Source organism: Ranitomeya imitator, chromosome 4 (assembly GCF_032444005.1).
Source record: "Ranitomeya imitator isolate aRanImi1 chromosome 4, aRanImi1.pri, whole genome shotgun sequence".
NCBI lineage: Eukaryota > Metazoa > Chordata > Amphibia > Anura > Dendrobatidae > Ranitomeya > Ranitomeya imitator.
Genome location: NC_091285.1, coordinates 679461727 through 679488720, shown reverse-complemented (window position 1 = coordinate 679488720; position 26994 = coordinate 679461727). Strand labels below are relative to the sequence as shown.

The 26994-nt window shown below is 44.5% G+C and overlaps 1 protein-coding gene across 2 annotated transcripts in view; it reads right to left on the bottom strand.

The window, feature by feature from the left end:
* Positions 1-11912: 11912 nt before the first annotated feature.
* LOC138677319 (NXPE family member 3-like) overlaps positions 11913-26994 on the bottom strand; it is a 167004-nt gene continuing 151922 nt past the window's right edge. The window contains exons 5-6 of one of the 2 annotated variants that reach the window (XM_069767364.1): positions 15736-15951; positions 11913-12960 (exon numbers count right to left, since the gene is read on the bottom strand). In XM_069767364.1, coding sequence (XP_069623465.1) covers positions 12428-12960; positions 15736-15951 — 749 coding nt within the window. In that variant the 3' untranslated portion in view covers positions 11913-12427. The remainder of the gene's footprint in view (positions 12961-15735; positions 15952-26994) is intronic. The other variant, XM_069767365.1, reaches the window with a different exon arrangement.

Here is a 26994-nt window from a genome sequence, read left to right as displayed (position 1 = left end):
ATGATTTAATTTATCTTCAGTCATCATACCCATTGTGGACCTTCATATTACATATTGCTGCAATTTATTATTTTTTACTTTGCCACATTTACAGTTTTAGGTCCTAATAGGACACATGTATATTTCTTCTCTACACCATTATTCTGATTGTTTATATACCTGTGTCTTATTCACACATATTTCTTATTATTCCTCCATACAACCCGCATGATTTTTTTACCAACACCATCATAAACTATCAAGTTTTTAGCACAATGCTGATTTTTTGCCCTTGCTATTTTTGAAATTATCATTAATTTCACATGTTTTTTACTTTGTGCTTATCGTGTTGTCCATGTTCCTTATATTATGTTGTTGTTTTCCTATGGTTCCTTTGTGGTTACAGGCACCTTTCATGTGCTGTTAGTGCCATTACTTGCCTATATTTCATGGCTTGTCTCAATAAATATTATATTTTATATCTTTAATTTTTGTCCTATTTCTGATAATTGTTGTGACCTTGATGGTCGGTGGTTTCCTACTTAGCAATTAGTCTCTAACCCGAATGGTCTGCCATTTAGCTTATCGAACACATGTATACTCCTATATGATAATTCATCCTCTTGACATTGTTTAGGTTGCAGTATATACGATTGCTTTGATTCAGTGTGCTTTTTCATTAAAATATTATATTAGGCTGGATATTCTGACCACTAAATATACCGTACATTGAACCTCTTATGGTCATGACCTCCACGGTATCCAATACTATAAAATATTCCTACCACACTATCCCACTAATATGCTAAAACTGTGACACTGTCCTCCCTAATAAATGATATCTACCACACCTTCCTCATTGATGAACTATGATCTCCATGCTGCCCCCTCTTCAGCCTGTCTCCCTCATGCTACCGCCCTTTCCATACCGGACCCCACATGCTACTCTATCTCAGTTCTGAACTTCCATGCTGCCTTCTACATACTCAGCCTTCCAAGCTGCCCTCTCTCTATATTGAGCCCACCATGCTGACTTTTCTCCATATTGAGCCTCCATCTTGCTCTCTTTCCATAGTGAGCACCCATTCTGCCTTTTTTTACTATACATAGCCCCCTATATTGCCCTCTCCCCATACTAAGCCCTCATCCTGCCCCTACTCCATAATGAGCCCAATATACTGTTCTCTCATCAAACTGAGCCCCCCATGCAGCCCCATCTCCATACTAAGCGCCCAAAATGACCCTTCTCAATACTAAGCCTCATATATTGCCCTCTCACCATTCTGAGCCCCCATGTTGACCCATTTCCTTTCCCCCATACCGAGTTCTACATGCTTCTTATTCTCCATTCTGAGCTACCTATGTTGTCCTCTCTCTATATTAAGTTTCCCATGCTGCACTTCTCCATACTGAGCTGCTATAATTCTTCCCTTCATATTGACCCCCCCAATCTACCCTCCTCTCCATGTTGAACCCACAATGCTGCCCTCTTTCCACACTGAGATTCCCATGCTGCTCCTCCATACTAAGCCACCCAAGCAGCCCACTCCATACTGAGCCCCCGATGCTGCTCCTTCTCGATAATGGGCCCCCATGCCAAACCCTCTCCATACTGAGCCCTCCATGATGCCCTTTCACCATACTGAGCCCACCATGCTAACTCCTCCCCATGCTGAGCCCTCAAAGTCCTTCTCTCTGGAGCCTAGTGCCCAATACGGGCCTGGTTGATTTATTTATAAATGTGCTTTGTTATGTTAGTGTTAATTAATGTTTCCATGTATTTAATTTCTGTCTGTTTGTATTTACAGTGTTTTCACTGCAGCCATTTGGTAAATTCAAACAATTACTGTACACTCTGCACCCCATCTTCACTAAAAAAACAGAAATGTAGAAATTTTTGCAAATTTATTAAAAAAGAAAAACTGAAATCTCACATGGTAATAAGTATTCAGACCCTTTGCTCAGTATTGAGTAGAAGCACCTTTTGAGCTCGTACAGCCATGAGTCTTCTTGGGAATGATGCAACAAGGTTTTCACCCCTGGATTTGGGGATCCTTGGCCATTCTTCCTTGCAGATCCTCTCCAGTTCCGTCAGGTTGGATGGTGAACGTTGGTGGACAGCCATTTTCAGGTAGAGATGCTCAATTGGGTTTAGGTCAGGGCTCTGGCTGGTCCAGTCAAGAATGGTCACAGAGTTGTTCTGAAGCCGCTCCTTTGTTATTTTAGCTGTGTGCTTAGGGTCATTGTCTTGTTGGAAGGTGATCCTTCAGCCAAGTCTGAGGTCCAGAGCAGTCTGGAAGAGGTTTTCATCCAGGATATCTCTGTACTTGGCCACATTCATGTTTCCTTCAATGACAACCAGTCGTCCTGTCCCTGCAGCTGAAAAACACCCCCATAACATGATGCTGCCACCACCATGTTTCACTGTTGGGATTGTATTGGGCAGGTAATGAGCAGTGCCTGGTTTTCTCCAAACATACCACTTAGAATTGTCACCATAAAGGTCTATCTTCATCTCATCAGACCGGAGAATCTTATTTCTCATAGTCTGGGAGGTTTTTTTTAGCAAACTCTATGCGGGCTTTCAGATGGGGTGTGTTTTGAGCCCTTTTCTACTAGTGGTTGTCCACCTTTGGAGACAATTTTTATTTTTTACATAAATGTACTGTATATCTTTGCAGCTGAAATTAATCTTTGCAATTGGGTTTCATTAACCCCTTCCCGACCCATGACGCCACGTAGGCGTCATGAAAGTCGGTGCCATTCCGACCCATGACGCCTATGCAGCGTCATGGAAAGATCGCGTCCCTGCAGATCGGGTGAAAGGGTTAACTCCCATTTCACCCGATCTGCAGGGACAGGGGGAGTGGTAGTTTAGCCCAGGGGGGGTGGCTTCACCCCCTCGTGGCTACGATCGCTCTGATTGGCTGTTGAAAGTGAAACTGCCAATCAGAGCGATTTGTAATATTTCACCCATTATAACGGGTGAAATATTACAATCCAGCCATGGCCGATGCTGAAATATCATCGGCCATGGCTGGAAATACTAGTGTGCCCCCACCCCACCCCTCCGATCGCCCCCCCACCCCCCCGATCTGGCCGGTACACTGCTCCGGCTCCCCTCCGTCCAGTGCTCCGCTCCCTCCCGTGCTCGTGTCCGCTCCCCCCGTGCTCCAATCACCCCCCAGTGCTCCAATCACCCCCCCTGCACTCCGATCCACCCCCCCCGTGCTCCGTTCCACCCCCCCGTGCTCCATTCCAGCCCCCCCGTGCTCCGTTCCACGCCCCCCGCGCTCCGTTCCACCCCTCCCGTGCTCCGATTCCCCCCCCCGTGCTCCGATCCCCCCCCCCGTGGTCCCCCCCCACCCTATCATACTTACCGATCCAGCCGTGGTCCCGTCCGTCTTCTCCCGGGCGCCGCCATCTTCCAAAATGGCGGGCGCATGCGCAGTGCGCCCGCCGAATCTGCCGGCCGGCAGATTCGTTCCAAAGTGCATTTTGATCACTGAGATATAATCTCAGTGATCAAAATAAAAAAAAATAATAAATGACCCCCCCCCCCCCCCTTTGTCACCCCCATAGGTAGGGACAATAAAAAAATAAAGAAATTTTTTTTTTTCCACTAATGTTAGAATAGGGTTAGGGTTAGGGGTAGGGTTAGGGTTAGGGTTAGGGGTAGGGTTAGGGGTAGGGTTAGGGGTAGGGTTAGGGGTAGGGGTAGGGTTAGGGGTAGGGTTAGGGGTAGGGTTAGGGTTAGGGCTAGGGTTAGGGTTTCGGTATGTGCACACGTATTCTGGTCCTCTGCGGATTTTTCCGCTGCGGATTTGATAAATCCGCAGTGCTAAACCGCTGCGGATTTATGGCGGATTTACCGCGTTTTTTTCTGCGCATTTCACTGCGGTTTTACAATTGCGATTTTCTATTGGAGCAGTTGTAAAACCGCTGCGGAATCCGCACAAAGAAGTGACATGCTGCGGAATGTAAACCGCTGCGTTTCCGTGCAGTTTTTCTGCAGCATGTGTACAGCGATTTTTGTTTCCCATAGGTTTACATTGAACTGTACACTCAAGGGAAACTGCTGCGGATCCGCAGCGTTTTCCGCAGCGTGTGCACATACCTTTAGAATTAGGCTATGTGCACACTGTGCGGATTTGGCTGCGGATTCGCAGCAGTGTTCCATCAGGTTTACAGTACCATGTAAACATATGAAAAACCAAATCCGCTGTGCCCATGGTGCGGAAAATACCGCGCGGGAACGCTGCGTTGTATTTTCCGCAGCATGTCAATTCTTTGTGCGGATTCCGCAGCGTTTTACACCTGTTCCTCAATAGGAATCCGCAGGTGAAATCCGCACAAAAAACACTGGAAATCCGCGGAAAATCCGCAGGTAAAACGCAGTGCCTTTTACCCGCAGATTTTTCAAAAATGGTGCGGAAATATCTCACACGAATCCGCAACGTGGGCACATAGCCTTAGGGTTAGGGTTGGAATTAGGGTTGTGATTAGGGTTAGGGGTGTGTTGGGGTTAGTGTTGTGGTTAGGGGTGTGTTGGGGTTAGGGTTGTGATTAGGATTATGGCTACAGTTGGGATTAGGGTTAGGGGTGTGTTGGGGTTAGTGTTGGAGGTAGAATTGAGGGGTTACCACTGTTTAGGCACATCAGGGGTCTCCAAACGCAACATGGCGCCACCATTGATTCCAGCCAATCTCGTATTCAAAAAGTCAAATTGTGCTCCCTCACTTCCGAGCCCTGACGTGTGCCCAAACAGTGGTTTACCCCCACATATGGGGTACCAGCATACTCAGGACAAACTGCGCAACAATTACTGGGGTCCAATTTCTCCTGTTACCCTTGTGAATCTAAAAAAATGCTTGCCAAAACATAATTTTTGAGGAAAGAAAAATGATTTTTTATTTTCACGGCTCTGCGTTGTAAACGTCTGTGAAGCACTTGGGGGTTCAAAGTGCTCACCACATATCTAGATAAGTTCCTTGGGGGGTCTAGTTTCTAAAATGGGGTCACTTGTGGGGGGTTTCTACTGTTTAGGCACACCAGGGGCTCTGCAAACGCAACGTGACACCCGCAGACCATTCCATCAAAGTCTGCATTTCAAAAGTCACTACTTCCCTTCTGAGCCCCGACGTGTGCCCAAACAGTGGTTTACCCCCACATATGGGGTATCAGCGTACTCAGGAGAAACTGGACAACAACTTTTGGGGTCCAATTTCTCCTGTAACCCTTGGGAAAATAAAAAATTCTGGGCTAAATAATTATTTTTGAGGAAAGAAAACGTATTTATTATTTTCACGGCTCTGCATTATAAACTTCTATGAAGCACTTGGGGGTTCAAAGTGCTCACCACACATCTAGATAAGTTCCTTTCAGGGTCTAGTTTCCAAAATGGGGTCACTTGTGGGGGGTTTCTACTGTTTAGGCACATCAGGGGCTCTGCAAACGCAACGTGACGCCCGCAGAGCATTCCATCAAAGTCTGCATTTCAAAACGTCACTACTTCAATTCCAAGCCCCGGCATGTGCCCAAACAGTAGTTTACCCCCACATATGGGGTATCACCGTACTCAGGAGAAACTGGACAACAAATATTGGGGTCAAATTTCTCCTGTTACCCTTGGGAAAATTAAAAAATTCTGGGCTAAATAATTATTTTTGAGGAAAGAAAACGTATTTATTATTTTCACGGCTCTGCATTATAAACTTCTATGAAGCACTTGGGGGTTCAAAGTGCTCACCACACATCTAGATAAGTTCCTTTGGGGGTCTAGTTTCCAAAATGGGGTCACTTGTGGGGGGTTTCTACTGTTAAGCCACATCAGGGGCTCTGCAAACGCAACGTGACGCCCACAGAGCATTCCATCAAAGTCTGCATTTCAAAACGTCACTACTTCACTTCCGAGCCCCGGCATGTGCCCAAACAGTGATTTACCCCCACATATGGGGTATCAGCGTACTCAGGAGAAACTGGACAACAACTTTTGGGGTCAAATTTCTCCTGTTACCCTTGGGAAAATAAAAAATTGCAGGCTAAAAGATCATTTTTGAGAAAATAATTTTTTTTTTTATTTTCATGGCTCTGCGTTATAAACTTCTGTGAAGCACTTGGGGGTTCAAAGTCCTCACCACACATCTAGATTAGTTCCTTTGGGGGTCTAGTTTCTAAAATGGTGTCATTTCTGGGGGATCTCCAATGTTTAGGCACACAGGGGCTCTCCAAACGTGACATGGTGTCCGCTAATGATTGGAGCTAATTTTCCATTTAAAAAGCCAAATGGCGTGCCATCCCTTCCGAGCCCTGCCGTGCGCCCAAACAGTGGTTTACCCCCACATATGGGGTATCAGCGTACTCAGGACAAACTGGACAACAATATTTGGGGTCCAATTTCTCCTATTATCCTTGGCAAAATAGGAAATTCCAGGCTAAAAAATCATTTTTGAGGAAAGAAAAATTATTTTTTATTTTCATGGCTCTGCGTTATAAACTTCTGTGAAGCACCTTGGGGTTTAAAGTGCTCAATATGCATCTAGATAAGTTCCTTGGGGGGTCTAGTTTCCAAAATGGGGTCACTTGTGCGGGAGCTCCAATGTTTAGGCACACAGGGGCTCTCCAAACGCGACATGGTGTCCGCTAACAATTGGAGCTAATTTTCCATTCAAAAAGTCAAATGGCGCGCCTTCTCTTCCGAGCCCTGCCGAGTGCCCAAACAGTGGTTTACCCCCACATATGAGGTATCGGCGTACTCGGGAGAAATTGCCCAACAAATTTTATGATCCATTTTATCCTACTGCCCATGTGAAAATGAAAAAATTGAGGCGAAAAGAATTTTTTTGTGAAAAAAAAATTACTTTTTCATTTTTACAGATCAATTTGTGAAGCACCTGAGGGTTTAAAGTGCTCACTAGGCATCTAAATTAGTTCCTTGGGGGGTCTAGTTTCAAAAATGGGGTCACTTGTGGGGGAGCGCCAATGTTTAGGCACACAGGAGCTATCCAAACGCGACATGGTGTCCGCTAACGATGGAAATAATTTTTCATTCAAAAAGTCAAATGGCGCTCCTTCCCTTCCGAGCCTTACCATGTGCCCAAACAGTGGTTTACCTCCACATGTGAGGTATTGGTGTACTCAGGAGAAATTGCCCAACACATTTTAGGATCCATTTTATCCTGTTGCCCATGTGAAAATGAAAAAATTGAGGCTAAAAGAATTTTTTTGTGAAAAAAAAGTACTTTTTCATTTTTACGGATCAATTTGTGAAGCACTTGGGGGTTCAAAGTGCTCACTATGCATCTAGATAAGTTCCTTGGGGCGTCTAGTTTCCAAAATGGGGTCACTTGTGGGGGAGCTCCAATTTTTAGGCACACGGGGGCTCTCCAAACGTGACATGGTGTCCGCTAAAGAGTGGAGCCAATTTTTGATTCAAAAAGTCAAATGGCGCTCCTTCCCTTCCAAGCCCTGCCGTGCGCCAAAACAGTGGTTTACCCCCACATATGAGGTATCAGCGTACTCAGGACAAATTGGACAACAACTTTCGTGGTTCAGTTTCTCCTTTTACCATTGGGAAAATAAAAAAATTGTTGCTAAAAGATAATTTTTGTGACTAAAAAGTTAAATGTTCATTTTTTCCTTCCATGTTGCTTCTGCTGCTGTGAAGCACCTGAAGGGTTAATAAACTTCTTGAATGTGGTTTTGAGTACCTTGAGGGGTGCAGTTTTTAGAATGGTGTCACTTTTGGGTATTTTCAGCCATATAGACCCCTCAAACTGACTTCAAATGTGAGGTGGTCCCTAAAAAAAATGGTTTTGTAAATTTCGTTGTAAAAATGACAAATCGCTGGTCGAATTTTAACCCTTATAACTTCCTAACAAAAAAAAATTTTGTTTCCAAAATTGTGCTGATGTAAAGTAAACATGTGGGAAATGTTATTTATTAACTATTTTGTGTCACATATCTCTCTGGTTTAACAGAATAAAAATTCAAAATGTGAAAATTGCGAAATTTTCAAAATTTTCGCCAAATTTCCGTGTTTATCACAAATAAATGCAGAATTTATTGACCTAAATTTACCACAAACATGAAGCCCAATATGTCACGAAAAAACAATCTCAGAACCGCTAGGATCCGTTGAAGCGTTCCTGAGTTATTACCTCATAAAGGGACACTGGTCAGAATTGCAAAAAACGGCAAGGTCTTTAAGGTCAAAATAGGCTGGGTCTTGAAGGGGTTAAAAATTGTGTGTAATTTTGTTTTAACAGTTTTTTTTTTGTTTTCTTGCATGTTTTACTTTGATGTGGTCTGTGGTAATAAATTTGCTGAGGGAACTCAGAAAGACAAATAAAAAAAGTTACAAATGCCCCATAAGAGTAATAGCATGTGAATGATTTAGAGCTTTCTGGTAACTTGCCAACAAAGGCTTTGTTCTCCAAAACACAAAGTTATTGTAAAGTTATAAAACACTAATTGACTACACAAGATGTGGGCTTTGGAGGGTTTCCAAAACTGATGACAGTCTTCTGAGTTCCCTCCCTGTAAGGCTGTCATCTCTATAGTGATCAGAGTACAGGCAGTGTCATCCATTTACTCCTTATTTATTATTGATGTGTTATCCGCAGCACGAGGTGAGCACCAGGGATAAAAGCCAGCTCCTTTCTTATCATTTATCACATATTACACACTGATCTGATGCAGCGCCTTTCTGATAATTTATCTTAAATCACTTAAATAGGACCTGCTGACAAAGTGAAGTAGACCAAAAGATCCTCAACAGCTAGACACCATGCCGCAATCCAAAGAAGTTCTGGAACAAATGAGAAATAAAGTGATTGAGATCTAACAGTCTGGAAAACGTTATAAAGCCATTTATAAAGCTTTGGAACGCCAGAAAACCACAGTGAGAGCCATAATCCACAAATGGCCAAAGCATGGTGAACCTTCCCAGGAGTAGCCAGATGATCAAAATTACACCAAGAGCGCAGCGACGACTCATCCAAGAGGTCGTAAAAGACCCCACAGCAACATCCAAAGAACTGAAGGCCTCACTTGCCTCAGTTAAGGTCAGTGTTGACTCCACCATAAGAAAGAGACTGGGCAAAAAGGGCCTGTGTGGCAGAATTCCAAGAGAAAACCAAAATAAGAACATAAAGGCTCATCTTGGTTTTGCCAGAAAATATCTTGATGGTCCCCAAGACATTTAGGAGTATATACTGTGAACTGACGAGACAAAAGTTGAACTTTTTGGAGGGTTTATGTCCCATTACATCTGGCGTAGAAGTAACATAGCATTTCAGAAAAGGAACATCATACATTCAGTAAAATATGGTGGTGGTAGTGTGATGATCTGGGGCTGTTTTGCTGCTTTAGGACCTGAAAGACTTCCTATGGTAAATGGAACCAGAAATTCTGCTGTATACCAAAAAATCCTGAAGGAGAATGTCAGGCCATCTGTTTGTGACCTCAAGCTGAAGCAAATTTGGGATATGCAGCAGGACAATGATCCAAAACACATCAGTAAGTCCACCTCTGAATGACTTAAAAAAACAAATGTAAGACTTTGGAGTGGCCTAGTCAAAGTCCTGACCTTAATTCGATTGAGATGATGTGCCATGACCTTAACAGGGTGGTTCATGCTCAAAAACCCTCCAATGTGGCAGAATTACAACAATTCTGCAAAAATGAGTGGCCAAAATACTTCCAGTGCATTGTAAAAGACTCATTGCCAGTTATCGCAAACACTTGATTGCAGTCGTTGCTGCCAAGGGTGGTCCAACCAGTTATTATTAGGCTAAGGGGGCAATCACGTTTTCACACAGGCCCTGATGGTTTGGGACCCATTTTTCCATTAATAATAAAGACCTTCATTTAAAATCTGCATTTTGTGATTATTTTTGTCTAATATTTACTTTTTTGGTGATCTGAAACATTTAAGTGTGAGAATCATGCAAAAGAATAGGAAATCAGGAAGGGGCCATGCCTTGACAGGTTTGTTGTGGTGCCATATTCTTTCCAGTTGATGATGGTGGATTTGGTGATGCTCCGGGGAATCTTCAGAGATTAGGATTTTTTTTTATAACCCAACCCTGACTTGTACTTCATATCAACATTGTCCCTGACTAGTTTGGAGATCTCCTTGGTCTTCATGGTGTTGTTTGGAGATCTCATTGGGCTGAATGGTGGTGTTTGGAGATCCCCTTGGTCTTCATGGTGTTGTTTGGAGATCTCCTTGGGCTTAATGGTTTCGTTTGGAGATCTCCTTGGTCGCCATGGTGTTGTTTGGAGATCTCCTTGGGCTGAATAGTGGTGTTTGGAGATCTCCTTGGTCTTCATGGTGTTGTTTGGAGATCTCCTTGGGCTGAATGTTGGTGTTTGGAGATCCCCTTGGTCTTCATGGTGTTGTTTGGAGATCTCCTTGGGCTTAATGGTTTCGTTTGGAGATCTCCTTGGTCGCCATGGTGTTGTTTGGAGATCTCCTTGGGCTGAATGTTGGTGTTTTGAGATCCCCTTGGTCTTCATGGTGTTGTTTGGAGATCTCCTTGGGCTTAATGGTTTCGTTTGGAGATCTCTTTGGTCTCCATGGTGTTTGGTTAGTGGTGTCTCTTGTTAATGGTGCTGCAGCCTCTGTGACCTTTCAGTATAGGTAAAGTGTATATACTGACAGACATGTGACACTTATATTGCACACAGGTGGACGTCCCGTCCCTAAGCATGTAACTTCTGAAGGGAATTGCTTGCACCAGAAATTTTTAGGGGCTTCATTGAAAAAGAGGCGAATACATATGCCCATGCCATTTTTTAGTTATCTGATACTATAAATGTAATTTATTCCTATATTTTTCTCACTTCACTTCACCAACTTATTTATTTACAAATGGTGATGAGCGAAAGTGCTTGGATAATGTGTTATCCGAGCAAGCTCGGGTGTTATTATCCGAGAAATTTCAAGATACTCGGATAATACCCAAGCATGCTCAGATAACACGAAGTCTGAGCACGTTCGCTCATCGCTAATCACAAACAAAACGGATTGCAAAAATATTTAAACATAGGTTGTAGCATAACAGAATTGATAAAAAGCCATGGGGTGAATACTTTCGGAAGCCACTGAAACTATTCCATTAAATAATTCCAGGGTACTCCGGTAAACAATTCAAAAGTGATCCCATATAAATGGGCAAACTAGTTCCATGAATAGTGGTGGTAGGTAGTTGGCCCCCTATAAACAATTAATCCAATGTGTAACAACAAAACCCTCACTTTAACCATCTTCTAACTTTGTGGGAAAATCTGTTTCACCCTGGAGGTCTTTTACATTACATAAGGTACACCTTGTTTTTGACGACTGGAGGGTCCTGAGTGGATGTTGTCGGGAAGGTAGTGGTAGGATCTCATGTCCCAGACATCCCGGATTCTTACTATCATTCCCTTGATTTATCTTCTGTAAAATGCCTAGATGAAGAGACAACCAGTCACTGCTGTGTCTTGGCGCACTGTAGAATTTGAACTACCGATAAGACTTATTGACTCAACATCCTTGTTTTTGGGTGGCCAACTCATAAACAACCTTGTACTCTCAGCCAATCTCCCCACGTGAAAAGCTTCAAATATAATATCCATATAGTTACTAAATTAATACCTAAAAAGTTATTGAGGTTTTTGATGTAAATGGTATTCAGGAGAGAGACTTAGGGAGGGTACCTTCCGATTGTGCAACAGGGCATCTTCTAATATGGGCAGACAGTCCAGGGCGCATTGGAACACCTCTATGGTGACTAACCATATTATCTGTTTTGGAGGGATAGCCATGTATACGAGGGTGTACTACCCTATCCTGCTTGGTATGCTTACTAGACTCTCTCCATGTTCAGTTGGCCAAGTAGCGTACCTGAGAAACCATCCCAGCCGACAGACTGATTGTTTTCTTAACCTCCTCCCAACGCTCTTGGCAATTTTGCGATGGCAAACTTTGAGGAACAACGCGCCAACATCTAATTCTGTTTCCTGTTTAATGAGTAGAGGGAGAACCGTCTCACAGTGTGTCAGGATTTGAAAGAACAGGGACAAACTGAACTGATTTTTGTCGAAAGTCATCAGCGGGGATGAATCTTGGTGTTACGACTATGATCCAGAAACAAAACAGCAGACCAGCCAGTGGAAGAAGCATCATAGCCCAGACCAAAGAAAAGCACGGCAAGTGAAATCAAACTTGAAGTCCCATGATGGTTTGCTTTTTTGGGCTACCCCTTCGTAAATATAGGCTAATTACATTATAGGTGAAAAAAATATAAAATAAGTAAAATAAATAGTAAAAACCCTGACAAAAATTTGTATTACTTTTTAAAAAAATAAATAAACTGTATTAAATATAAGGACATAAATTAATTAACACACATTTGTTATCAGCACTGCAACAACCAGAAAAATAAAAAAGTTATTTTTTTCATCAATGTGGACATATGTGGGACAACATAAGGTCCACCGCGTTCTTGATGACTGGGGGTCCTGGATGGATGTCGTCAGGAAGATAATGGCAGGATGTCATGTCCCAGACATCCAGGATTATCACCCTCATTCCCTTGAAGGCGGCCCTCAGTAAAATGTCCAGCTGAAGAGACAACCAGTCACTGCCGTATATTGACTTATAACCAGTATTGGCCGACTTGATGATTACTGTCGTCTCCGGGCTTCTGAACAGCAGAGAAGAGACCGCCTGCTGGACTTTCTCCAGACGTTCTAGATAAACCCTCACAGGGTAGGTGGTAAAGTGAGCCCATAGGGTGAGCACAATCACAGTGTGGGGTCCTCCACCGATCCCAGCCAAGTCTGCCGCTTCATAGTGTAGGTCAGACATCATGGTCTTGGTAGTCCTCAAGGGCAGTCCATGAGCTTTCCATCGCATGACCAGACCTGCATTGGTTTCTACAGCTATCAGAGGTCCTGACTGGTAGTTGACATGCAGGTCTATCCTCTTGAGGCCTACAGAGAAAATAAAACATTTTTGAGCTTTGTGGTTTTGTTTACACTCTTTTTCTCGAGGTAAAAACAACTGAAATGATCTATGTGCAGTGTTGGTTAACCATTCCCAAAACATTCCCATTTTCTGTCATATAGGCCCCTCAAAGTCAATTCAGATGTGATGTGGTCCCTAGAAAATGGTTTTCTAAATTTTGTTGGAAAAATTTGAAATTTCCGATCAACTTTTCACTCCTCTAACTTCCTAACCCAAAAAAGGTTCCAAAATTATGCTTATGGAAAGTAGATATGTAAACATGTGGTAAATGATCCTTACTAACCATTTTGTGTGACATAATTTATGTGTAAGGGCATAGAAGTCAAAAGCTTGAAAATTGCGAAATGTTCAACATTTTTGACAAATTTCCGATAGTTTTACAAATAAAAACAAGTGGTATTGAACAAATTTTACTACTATCATGAAGTACAATACGTCACGAAAAAACAGTCTCAGAATCACTAGGATCCATTGAAGTGTTCCACAGTTATTACCACATAAACGGACAATGATCAGAATTGAAAAAAATGGCCTGGTCAGGAAGGTGAAAACAGTAGCTATCAGTTTTGCCATGCAAGTTATCAAATTTAAAAAAAAGATGTGGGGGTCTTTCTGTTTTTATTTATTTATAGCGCAGGCGCAAGCTGATTAATACTCCCATCAGCTGCACCTGTTGTCGTTGTTGTTAGCGACAGCATGTGTAGGCTGATGGAAGTAGTACTCCCATCAGCCGACGCCTCTGTGACTGGAGGTAAACTTTTTACCACCGGTGACAGATGCTGGCATTCTGATCAGCGGTAATAGTCTTACAGCTGATCAGAGCTGCCAGTTTTTCTCACGCTGTAATAAAGAAGACAGCGAAGGACACACCCGATGTTCGGGGTACCGAACCCAAACAGTAACACGAACTTCCTGGAGAAGTCTGTGTTGGGGGTTCATGCTCGAACAGTAGGTGTTTGCTACGGACCCCGAACTTTACTGCTCAGGTTTGCCCATCACTACTCTTGACTGCTTTGCTACAGTGTCGCCCCATCAGAGAATCTTTAACCTGCCCCCTGATGCTCATCTCACCTCATGACAGAAGTGGATGGTATCGGCTGCCCTCTGCTCTTGGGTCGATGTCCTCCTATTCCACTCTCCAGATACGTCCCTGCTCTAACAGCATATTGAGAGAACATTAACATGGATGAGAATAGAGGATTTGAGTTTGGGAACAGTGGTCAATTGTGAAGTTCTTTCCAGTCTGCTGGTCACTGTACTATGGATTCATCTAGAAATTATACTCATGATATATGTTCCTCTCATGCTACTTGTCCAATATCTTCTTCTGAAGATTCACTTCAAACCTGACTTGTTTCCACTGTAGTAGTATCAATGGACTCCATGAGCGGAAACCCCCTTATCGCTAGAATTTACCAGCCACTATGGCTAGGACATTCCTGAGCCATGTTGCGTTCCGAATAAAATCAATGGGACTGTAATAAAAAGTGGTGAATGTAAGACAGCAAGATTCATACAATTGTAACTGTGTCTGGTACAGCAGCTCAGCCATGATAAAACCCAATAATTTGAATAAGCCTAACTGCAGTACCAGGTACGGTCAAATGGTTGTCATTCTTCCGGGTAGAGATTGTGGTACTCAGCTAAGGGTTACTTGGTCTTTGTTTTCCTCATTGATGGAGGTCATGGAAGTAAGCCCACTACTGATTATGTATTTAAGTCCAAGCCTTAAGAAGATCAACGTGATGTTAAATCTTAACATAAATCATAACATAAATCTTAACATGGACAAAACAGAATTCATCATCTTTCCCCCATCTCACACGACCTCCCCAACGAACCTATCCATTACAGTAAACTGCTGCCCACTCTCCCCAGTGCCACAAGCCTGCTGTCTTGGGGTAATCCTTGACACTGATCTCTCCTTCAAACCACATATCCAAACCCTTTCCACTTCCTGCCGCCTCCAACTCAAAAATATTTCACGGATCCGTACATTCCTAAACCAAGAATCTGCAAAAACCCTAGTCCATGCCCTCATCATCTCCCGCCTCGACTACTGTAACCTCCTGCTCTGTGGCCTCCCCTCTAACACTCTCGCATCCCTCCAATCTATTCTAAACTCTGCTGCCAGACTAATCCACCTGTCCCCCCGCTATTCCCCGGCCTCTCCCCTCTGTCAATCCCTTCACTGGCTCCCCATCACCCGGAGACTCCAGTACAAAAGCCTAACCATGACATACAAAGCCATCCACTCATCTGTGACCTCGTCTCCCGGTATTTTCCTGCACGCAACCTCCGATCCTCACAAGACCTCCTTCTCTACTCCCCTCTTATCTCCTCTTCCCACAATCGCATACAAGATTTCTCTCGTGCATCCCCCCTACTCTGGAACTCTCTACCACAACATATCAGACTCTCACCTACCATCGAAACCTTCAAAAAGAACCTGAAGACCCACCTCTTCCGACAAGCCTACAACCTGCAGTAACCACCGATCGACCAAACCGCTGCATGACCAGCTCTGCCCTCACCTACTGTATCCTCACCCATCCCTTGTAGATTGTGAGCCCTCGCGGGCAGGGTCCTCTCTCCTCCTGTACCAGTTGTGACTTGTATTGTTCAAGATTTTTGTACTTGTTTTATTATGTATACCCCTCCTCACATGTAAAGCGCCATGGAATAAATGGCGCTATAATAATAAATAATAATAATAATAATAACAAATATTTAGTTCTTACTAGGTATGAACTTCTCCAAGTACTCAAACCACTGCCGCAGGGTTGAGTCCCCAAACATATGGATGTCTTTCCCCTTAAGACAGTTAAGGGCACCCGAAGGACGGGGAAAATGATGTCCCTGGCACACTAAGGATGTCCAAATGTCTTCATTATAAAATCCAGATGGTTGGGAGATATTTAGTCCAGATTTACAGATGGGAAGCTTGGAGAGGAGATCTGCAAGACAATGGAATGGTCAAGGTTATGAGATGAGATAAGGTCTGATCTTGGAAATATGGTGTAATCGTGGCCCTCCTTGGGCCATCTGACATTATGGACCCTAGGGAGTCATGTCACCAGATTTTTATTCTGAGGTGGGATAATTAAATACTATAATCACTTACAGAATTTGAAGTTGATTCAAGAGCAAGCAAAACCTTTGGCTGGATATTTTCTTGGCACAGCTCGCAGTATGAGTGTGGCCTTTGAAGTTAATAACTTTTCCCAAAGCGAGGTAAACAAAATGAAAATTTGTAGTGCCATGCCGTGGGTCACACCGGCCCAAATCCATCCTAAGACAATTCATCCATAATTTCTAGTAAAGGTTGAACATCTTTTATTTTTGAGTAGCTGACAGATGGAAAACAATGAACTTTGGGCCTATGCCACAACATGAAAAGATTCAACAACAATAGCTACATCTTTATTGATACATAAAAGTGAAATAAAATAGGATTGCAAAAATATGTAAAAATAAAGATCGCAAATAAAAACAAACAAAAAGGAACCTTGATTCATATGGCCAGTTAGATTATTTGGCGCAACATCAGCAGCACAAGCACCTCTGTCTCTTTCACATCTGGGCTGGCTGAAGAGGACTAGGCCATGGATTCTCTTTGATACGGTATTGCATGATGGACACCACCCATCACCATCAGGACACCCAACCACGGGATGCTTTACCCAGCAGCTGCAACTTCCAGTCTAATATATCTAACTGATGTAAATGTAATTCTCATCTATATCTTACAATTCGAGTGGGTGGTTTCTATTCAATGGTATTTAAATATGAGCCATAGTCCAAAGCCTTGCCATCCGTGAGAGGAAAAATTACTGTCACTGTTATATCTGTATACAATTTGGTAGACATTACAGCAGAATCATAAAGACATAGATCTGCCTCCATTTCTTCTATAGAGATAAAAACCTTCCGCCACTTCCTCTAGATAGACAAAGAAACATCTCCACTGCCCGTGGAGAAACAAGCAAAAACCTTCACTTCCTGTTGAGGGACAAAAATCCACCTCAATTTCTTCTAGTGAGACAAAGAAACACCTCTACTTCCTGTAAAGAAAAAAAGATGCAGCTCCACTTCCTGTAGCAAGACTACTTCCTGTATAGACACACCTCCTCTTCATTAACGAAGACTAAGACCCCTCCATCTTCCTTTAGAGAAAGGAAGAAACACCTTCACTTCATGTAGAGAGATACAGATGCAGCCATTTACTGTAGAGACAAAAACTCTCTTCCACTTCCTGTAGAAATACAAATACACACCTCAACCTCCTCAACAGAGGTGATGAAAAGAAACACTTCCTGTAGAGAGACAAGTATACACCTCTACTTCCTGTAGAGAGACAGGCATACACCTCGACTTCCTCTAGAGAGACAAGCATACACCTCCACTTCCTGTAGAGAGACAGGCATACACCTCTACTTCCTGTAGAGAGACAGGCATACACCTCTACTTCCTGTAGATAGTCAAATACACGCCTCCAATTCATGTAGAGAGACAAGTATACATCTCTACCTCCTGCAGACAAATACAGGCCTCCACTTCCTGTACAGAGACAAGTTTACAGCTCCACTCCCTGTAGAGACAAGGACACACCTCCACTTCCTGTAGAGACAAGTACACATTTTCTCTTCCTGTAGAGATGCAAAGACACGCCTCCACTTCCTATAGAGACAAGAATTCACCTCCACTTCCTGTAGAGACAAGTACACATCTTCACTTGCTGTACAGACAAGTACACACCTCCACTTCCTTTAGAGACAAGCACACCTCCATTTTCTGTAGAGATGTAAAGACACACCTCTAGTTTCTGTAGAGATGTAAAATACACACCTCTACTTCCTATTGAGACAAGTACATGCCTCCACTTCCTGTAGATATGCAAAGACACACCTCCACTTCCTATAGAGACAAGTACACACCTCCACTTCCTTTAGAGACAAGCACACCTCCATTTTCTGTAGAGATGTAAATACACACCTCTAGTTTCTGTAGAGATGTAAAATACACACATCTACTTCCTATTAAGACAAGTACATGCCTCCACTTCCTGTAGATATGCAAAGACACACCTCCACTTCCTATAGAGACAAGTACACACCTCCACTTCCTGTAGAGCAGTGTTCCCCAACTCCAGTCCTCAAGAGCCACCAACAGGTCATGTTTTCAGGATTTCCTTAGTATTGCACAGGTGATGGAATTATTACCTGTGGAGGTGATGCAATTATCACCTGCGTAATACTAAGGAAATACTGAAAACATGACCTGTTGGTGGCTCTTGAGGACCGGAGTTGGAGAACACTGCTGTAGAAAGACAAGTATGTAACACCCCATGAAGCTGGTTGTAACATTGGTAATGCCTTCCTCATGGGCAGGGTGATGCCATGCCTGGAAGACAGGAAGATCCCTTTAACAGGTGACACATACACACAACACTGTTCTGACTCCAGGTAAGAAGGGGGAGCTTTGATCCAGTTTGATGGTGGCTTCCTTAGATATATTCTGGCTGGAGGAGGAGATAAGTAGTCTGTCTAGAGAAGAGCTGGAGCCATGCATACACGAGGTTCTGCAGCTCCTGACAGAGCAGTCTTGAGGAAAGCTGGGGCTGTGCATACATGAGGTTCTGCAGCTTCTGGAAAGAGCAGAAAGAGAGAGGCAGAGCAATCTGTAGAAGACTGTGTAAGGAGGAAGGGGCAAAGGAGAAGTGAAGAGCTGTAGGGCAGCTGCAACTGAGCTCCCTCGACGCTGAAGCGCAGAATTCCGAGGTTGTGGGGCTAAATGTATGCCCCACAGCGGAATTTGGTGGGCAGGAGATTTCAAGTCTCCTGGCCACCATTACCCCCGAAGGCACAGCAACACATAGAGCCTGGAGTCATCATAGAGACACCTGTAAAAAGGCTGGAGTTGCCTGCCTTGAGAGAGAGAGAGGACCTTGTGTGAAGCCTCAGGCAGCAAGGGACACACACTACAGCGCAGTAAGGAAGGCTTCCAACCCCACCTGGCTAGGGGATTCCGAATCACTTCCAGGCTGGCCGGACCTCACCATCATCTGTGATCCGTACCCTGGACTGTGGCGGAATACCATCAGTAAAAGGTAAAGAGACTGTAACCTTGTGTCCTCTCATTCTTTCTGGCATCACACCATCTATCATCTTTGCCACTACACTGCCATACCATCCCTGCTGCAATAACATCATCCCCAGAGGACCCCTTTAAGCAGCGTCGGTCATCCCTGACCAGCGTCATGAACATTCTTTATTCAAAACAACCCCTTTAAAGTTCTTCCCATTAACTTAGATGCCCAGGGTCATGGACTGGGTCACTGCCACCGTGACTACCTCTTTAATGACCACCGGACATGATACCGAGTACTTCTAGGCCCTAGTGGGCGCTCCAAGTATATACCTCCACTTCTTGTAGATAAACAAGTACACACCTTCACTTCCCGTAGATAAACAAGTACACAACTCCACTTCCTGTAGATAAACAAGAACACAACTACACTTCCTATAGAGAAAAGTACACCCCTCCACTTCCTATAGAGACAAGTACACACCTCCACTTCCTGTAGAGACAAGTACACACCTCCACTTCCTGTAGAGACAAGTACACCCCTCCACTTCCTATAGAGACAAGTACACACCTCCACTTCCTGTAGAGAGACAAGTACACACCTCCACTTCCTGCAGAGAGACAAGTACACACCTCCACTTCCTGTAGAGAGACAAGTACACACCTCCACTTCCTGTAGAGATAAGTACACACTTCCACTTCCTGTAGAGAGACAAGTACACCCCTCCACTTTCTGTAGAGGCACAAAGATACACCTTCATCCACCACCACTTCTTCTAAAGATATTAAGACCCCCACTTCCTGTAGAGGCAAAGACAACGTTTCAATTCATCTACAGACACCATACCCCATTTCTTCTAGAGAAATAAATAATCTCCATATTTCCTCTAGATACATACATGCCACATTTTCTCTAGAGATATTAAAATCCATTAAACTTCCTGTTGAGAGATGAAGACCCACCTCCACTTCCTGTAATCCATCTTGGGGCCTCTGTTGTGAATTCTGTTGTCAAGATCCCTCCTGTGGTCATGAATGGTACTTCGGCTGGTTCTGTCCATGGGCTTCCTCTGGTGGTTGTGAGTGGGGCTGCGGCTTCTGAGGTTCCTTCCACAGGTGACGAGGTTAATTCGTTAGCTGGCTGCTCTATTTAACTCCACTTAGATCATTGCTCCATGCCACCTGTCAATGTTCCAGTATTGGTCTAGTTCACTCCTGGATAGTTCTTGTGACCTGTCTTCCCAGCAGAAGCTAAGTTCCTGCTTGTTTTTCTCTAGTCTGCTATTTTTCTGTCCAGCTTGCTATTTTGATTTTGTCTTGCTTGCTGGAAGCTCTGGGAGGCAGAGGGAGCGCCTCCGCACCGTGAGTCGGTGCGGAGAGTCTTTTTGCGCCCTCTGCGTGGTCTTTTTGTAGTTTTTTGTGCTGACCGCAAAGTTACCTTTCCTATCCTCTATCTGTTCAGTAAGTCGGGCCTCACTTTGCTAAATCTATTTCATCTCTGTGTTTGTAATTTTCATCTTTACTCACAGTCATTATATATGGGGGGCTGCCTTTTCCTTTGGGGAATTTCTCTGAGGCAAGGTAGGCTTTATTTTTCTATCTTTAGGGCTAGCTAGTTTCTTAGGCTGTGTCGAGTTGCATAGGGAGCGTTAGGAGCAATCCACGGCTATTTCTAGTGTGTGTGATAGGATTAGGGATTGCGGTCAGCAGAGTTCCCACGTCTCAGAGCTCGTCCTATATTATTAGTAACTATCAGGTCATTCCGTGTGCTCTTAACCACCAGGTCCATTATTGTCCTAACCACCAGGTCATAACAGTACAGGTGGCCAAAAGTATTAATGCATCTCAATAGAGGGATAAGAGAAGTTCTGAGACCATTTTTTTTCTTTGCAGTGTGTTTTGTCTCTCTTTTCCCCTTTACCTCTGGGTGGTTCAGGATACAGGTATAGATATGGACATTCAAGGTCTGTCCTCTTTTATGGATAATCTCACTGCAAGGGTACAAAACATTCAAGATTTTGTGGTTCAGAATCCGATGTTAGAGCCTAGGATTCCTATTCCTGATTTGTTTTTTGAGGATAGATCTAAGTTTCTGAATTTCAAAAATAATTGTAAATTGTTTCTTGCTTTGAAACCTCGCTCCTCAGGTGACCTGTTATGACCTGGTGGTTAGGACAAGAATGGACCTGATGGTCAAGAGCACCCGAAAAGACCTGATAGCTACAAAAATACAGGACAAGCTCTGGGAAGTGGAAACTCTGCTGACCGCAATCCCTAATCCTATCACACACACTAGAAATAGCCGTGGATTGCTCCTAACGCTCCCTATGCAACTCGACACAGCCTAAGAAACTAGCTAGCCCTAAAGATAGAAAAATAAAGCCTACCTTGCCTCAGAGAAATTCCCCAAAGGAAAAGGCAGCCCCCACATATATTGACTGTGAGTAAGATGAAATCACAAACACAGAGATTAAATAGATTTAGCAAAGTGAGGCCCGACTTACTGAACAGACAGAGGATAGGAAAGGCAACTTTGCGGTCAGCACAAAAACCTACAAAAAGCCACGCAGAGAGTGCAGGGAAAAAAAACCTTCCGCACCGACTCACGGTGCGGAGGCGCCCCTCTGCGTCCCAGAGCTTCCAGCAAGCAAGGCAATATTCACAATAGCAAGCTGGACAGAAAAAATAGCAAACAAGAAAATAGCAAAGAGGAACTTAGCTTCTGCTGGAAATAACAGGTAACCAGAACGATCCAGGAGTGAACTAGACCAATAGTACAACATCGAGAGCTGGCATGGGGCAAAGATCCAAGTGGAGTTAAATAGAGCAGCCCACTAACGACTTAGCCTCGTCACCTGTGGAAGGAATCTCAGAAACACCCACAGCCACCAGAGGAAGTCCATGGACAGAACCAGCCGAAGTACCATTCATGACCACAGGAGGGAGCCTGACAACAGAATTCACAACAGTACCCCCCCCTTGAGGAGGGGTCACCGAACCCTCACCAGAGCCCCCCGGCCGACCAGGATGAGCCAAATGAAAGGCACGAACCAGATCGGCAGCATGAACATCAGAGGCAAAAACCCAGGAATTATCTTCCTGACCATAACCCTTCCACTTGACCAGGTACTGGAGTTTCTGTCTCGAAATACGAGAATCCAAAATCTTCTCCACCACATACTCCAACTCCCCCTCAACCAACACCGGGGCAGGAGGATCAACGGATGGAACCACAGGCGCCACGTATCTCCGTAACAACGACCTATGGAACACATTATGGATGGCAAAAGAAGCTGGAAGGGCCAAACGAAATGACACAGGATTGATAACCTCAGAAATCTTATACGGACCAATGAAACGAGGCTTAAACTTAGGAGAGGAAACCTTCATAGGAACATAACGAGATGACAACCAAACCAAATCCCCAACACGAAGTCGGGGACCCACACAGCGCCGGTGGTTAGCGAAACGTTGAGCCTTCTCCTGGGACAATGTCAAATTGTCCACCACATGAGTCCAAATCTGCTGCAACCTATCCACCACAGTATCTACACCAGGACAGTCCGAAGACTCAACCTGCCCTGAGGAGAAACGAGGATGGAAACCAGAATTGCAGAAAAACGGCGAAACCAAAGTAACCGAGCTGGCCCGATTATTAAGGTCGAACTCAGCCAACGGCAAAAAGGACACCCAATCATCCTGATCAGCAGAAACAAAGCATCTCAGATATGTTTCCAAAGTCTGATTAGTTCGTTCGGTTTGGCCATTTGTCTGAGGATGGAAAGCCGAGGAAAAAGACAAATCAATGCCCATCCTAGCACAAAAGGCCCGCCAAAACCTCGAAACAAACTGGGAACCTCTGTCCGAGACGATGTTCTCCGGAATACCATGTAAACGAACCACATGCTGTTAAAATAATGGCACCAAATCAGAGGAGGAAGGCAATTTAGACAAGGGTACCAAATGGACCATCTTAGAAAAGAGATCACAAACCACCCAAATGACTGTCATCTTTTGAGAGACGGAGAGATCCGAAATAAAATCCATAGAAATATGCGTCCAGGGCCTCTTCGGGACCGGCAAGGGCAAAAGCAACCCACTGGCACGAGAACAGCAGGGCTTAGCCCGAGCACAAGTCCCACAGGACTGCACAAAAGAACGCACATCCCGTGACAAAGACGGCCACCAAAAGGATCTAGCCACCAAATCTCTGGTACCAAAGATTCCAGGATGCCCAGCCGACACTGAACAATGAATCTCAGAGATAACTCTACTAGTCCATCTATCAGGGACAAACAGTTTCTCCGCTGGGCAACGGTCAGGTCTATAAGCCTGACATTTTTGCAGCACCCGCCGCAAATCAGGGGAGATGGCAGACAAAATTACCCCCTCTTTGAGAATACCCGCCGGCTCAGGAACACTCGGAGAGTCAGGCACAAAACTCCTTGACAGGGCATCAGCCTTCACATTCTTAGAGCCCGGAAGGTACGAAACCACAAAATCAAAACGGGAGAAAAATAACGACCATCGAGCCTGTCTCGGATTCAACCGTTTGGCAGACTCAAGATAACTCAAATTCTTGTGATCTGTCAAGACCACCACGCGATGCTTGGCTCCTTCAAGCCAATGACGCCACTCCTCGAATGCCCACTTCATGGCCAACAACTCTTGATTACCAACATCATAATTGCGCTCAGCAGGCGAAAACTTTCTAGAAAAGAAAGCACATGGCTTCATCACCGAGCCATCAGAACTTCTTTGCGACAAAACAGCCCCTGCTCCAATCTCAGAAGCATCAACCTCAACCTGAAACGGGAGCGAAACATCTGGCTGGCACAACACAGGGGCAGAAGAAAAACGACGCTTCAACTCCTGAAAAGCCTCTACAGCTGCAGAAGACCAATTGATCACATCAGCACCCTTCTTGGTCAAATCAGTCAACGGTTTAGCAACACTAGAAAAATTAGCGATGAAGCGCCGATAAAAATTAGCAAAGCCCAGGAACTTTTGCAGGGTCTTCACAGATGTCGGCTGAGTCCAATCTTAAATGGCCTGGACTTTAACAGGGTCCATCTCGATAGTAGAAGGGGAAAAAATGAACCCCAAAAATGAAACCTTCTGAACTCCAAAGAGACACTTTGACCCCTTCACAAACAAGGAATTCGCACGAAGGACCTGGAACACCATTCTGACCTGCTTCACATGAGACTTCCAATCATCCGAAAAGACCAGAATATCATCCAAATACACAATCAGGAATTTATCCAGGTACTCTCGGAAGATGTCATGCATAAAGGACTGAAATACTGATGGAGCATTGGAAAGCCCGAATGGCATAACCAGGTACTCAAAATGGCCCTCGGGCGTATTAAATGCTGTTTTCCATTCATCGCCCTGTTTAATACGCACAAGATTATACGCCCCTCGAAGATCTATCTTGGTGAACCAACTAGCCCCCTTAATCCGAGCAAACAAATCAGACAGCAGCGGCGAAGGATACTGAAATTTCACTGTAATTTTATTAAGAAGGCGGTAATCAATACAAGGTCTCAAAGAACCATCCTTCTTGGCCACAAAAAAGAACCCTGCTCCTAACGGTGATGACGACGGGCGAATACGGCCTTTCTCCAAGGATTCCTTTATATAACTCCGCATAGCGGCGTGTTCTGGCACAGATAAATTGAACAATCGGCCCTTAGGAAACTTACTATAAGGAATCAAATTAATAGCACAATCGCAATCCCTATGAGGAGGTAGGGCACTGGCTTTGGGCTCATCAAATACATCCCGATAATCCGACAAAAACTCTGGAACTTCAGAAGGAGTGGAAGACGAAATTGACAAAAATGGAACATCGCCATGTACCCCCTGGCAACCCCAGCTGGACACAGACATAGATTTCCAGTCCAATACTGGATTATGAACCTGTAGCCATGGCAACCCCAAAACGACCACATCATGCAGATTATGCAACACCAAAAAGCGGATATCCTCCTGATGTGCAGGAGCCATGCACATGGTCAATTGGGTCCAGTACTGAAGCTTATTCTTGGCCAAAGGCGTAGCATCAATTCCTCTCAATGGAATAGGATACTGCAAGGGCTCCAAGAAAAAACCACAGCGCCTAGCATACTCCAAGTCCATCAAATTCAGGGCAGCGCCTGAATCCACAAATGCCATAACAGAATAGGATGACAAAGAGCAAATCAGAGTAACGGACAATAGAAATTTAGACTGTACCGTACCAATGGTGGCAGACCTAGCGAACTGCTTAGTACGCTTAGGACAATCGGAGATAGCATGAGTGGAATCACCACAATAAAAACATAGCCCATTCCGACGTCTGTGTTCTTGCCGTTCAGCTCTGGTCCAACTCCTATCACATTGCATAGGCCCAGACCCATGCTCAGATAGTACCGCCAAATGGTGCACAGCTTTACGCTCACGCAAGCGTCGATCGATCTGAATGGCCAAAGACATAGACTCATTCAGACCAGCAGGCATGGGAAATCCCACAATGATATCCTTAAGGGCTTCAGAGAGACCCTTTCTGAAGATTGCTGCCAGGGCACATTCATTCCACTGAGTGAGCACAGACCACTTTCTAAACTTCTGACAATATATCTCCGCTTCATCCTGACCCTGACACAGAGCCAGCAAGATTTTCTCTGCCTGATCCACTGAATTAGGTTCGTCATAAAGCAATCCAAGCGCCAGGAAAAACGCATCAACATCACGCAATGCCGGATCTCCTGACGCAAGGGAAAATGCCCAGTCTTGAGGGTCACCACGTAACAAAGAAATAACCATTGACTGATTTGACCAAGAAGGGTGCTGATGTGGTCAATTGGTCTTCTGTGGCTGTGGAAGCTTTTCAGGAGTTGAAGCATCGTTTTTCTTCTGCCCCTGTGTTGTGCCAGCCAGATGTTTCGCTCCCGTTTCAGGTCGAGGTTGATGCTTCTGAGATTGGAGCAGGGGCTGTTTTGTCGCAAAGAAGTTCTGATGGCTCGGTGATGAAACCATGTGCCTTCTTTTCTAGAAAGTTTTCGCCTGCTGAGCGCAATTATGATGTTGGCAATCGAGAGTTGTTGGCCATGAAGTGGGCATTCGAGGAGTGGCGTCATTGGCTTGAAGGAGCCAAGCATCGCGTGGTGGTCTTGACGGATCACAAGAATTTGACTTATCTCGAGTCTGCCAAACGGTTGAATCCTAGACAGGCTCGTTGGTCGCTATTTTTCTCCCGTTTTGATTTTGTGGTTTCGTACCTTCCAGGCTCTAAGAATGTGAAGGCTGATGCCCTGTCAAGGAGTTTTGTGCCTGACTCTCCTGGTGTTCCTGAGCCGGCGGGTATTCTCAAAGAGGGGGTAATTTTGTCTGCCATGTCCCCTGATTTGCGGCGAGTGCTGCAAAAATTTCAGGCTGATAGACCTGACCGTTGCCCAGCGGAGAAACTGTTTGTCCCTGATAAATGGACTAGTAGAGTTATCTCTGAGGTTCATTGTTCGGTGTTTGCTGGTCATCCTGGAATCTTTGGTACCAGAGATTTGGTGGCTAGATCCTTTTGGTAGCCGTCTTTGTCGCGGGATGTGCGTTCTATTGAGCAGTCCTGTGGGACTTGTGCTCGGGCTAAGCCCTGCTGTTCTCGTGCCAGTGGGTTGCTTTTGCCCTTGCCGGTCCCGAAGAGGCCCTGGACGCATATCTCTATGGATTTTATTTCGGATCTCCCTGTCTCTCAAAAGATGTCGGTCATTTGGGTGGTTTGTGATCGCTTCTCTAAGATGGTCCATTTGGTACCCTTGTCTAAATTGCCTTCCTCCTCTGATTTGGTGCCATTGTTTTTCCAGCATGTGGTTCGTTTACATGGCATTCCGGAGAACATCGTTTCGGATAGAGGTTCCCAGTTTGTTTCGAGG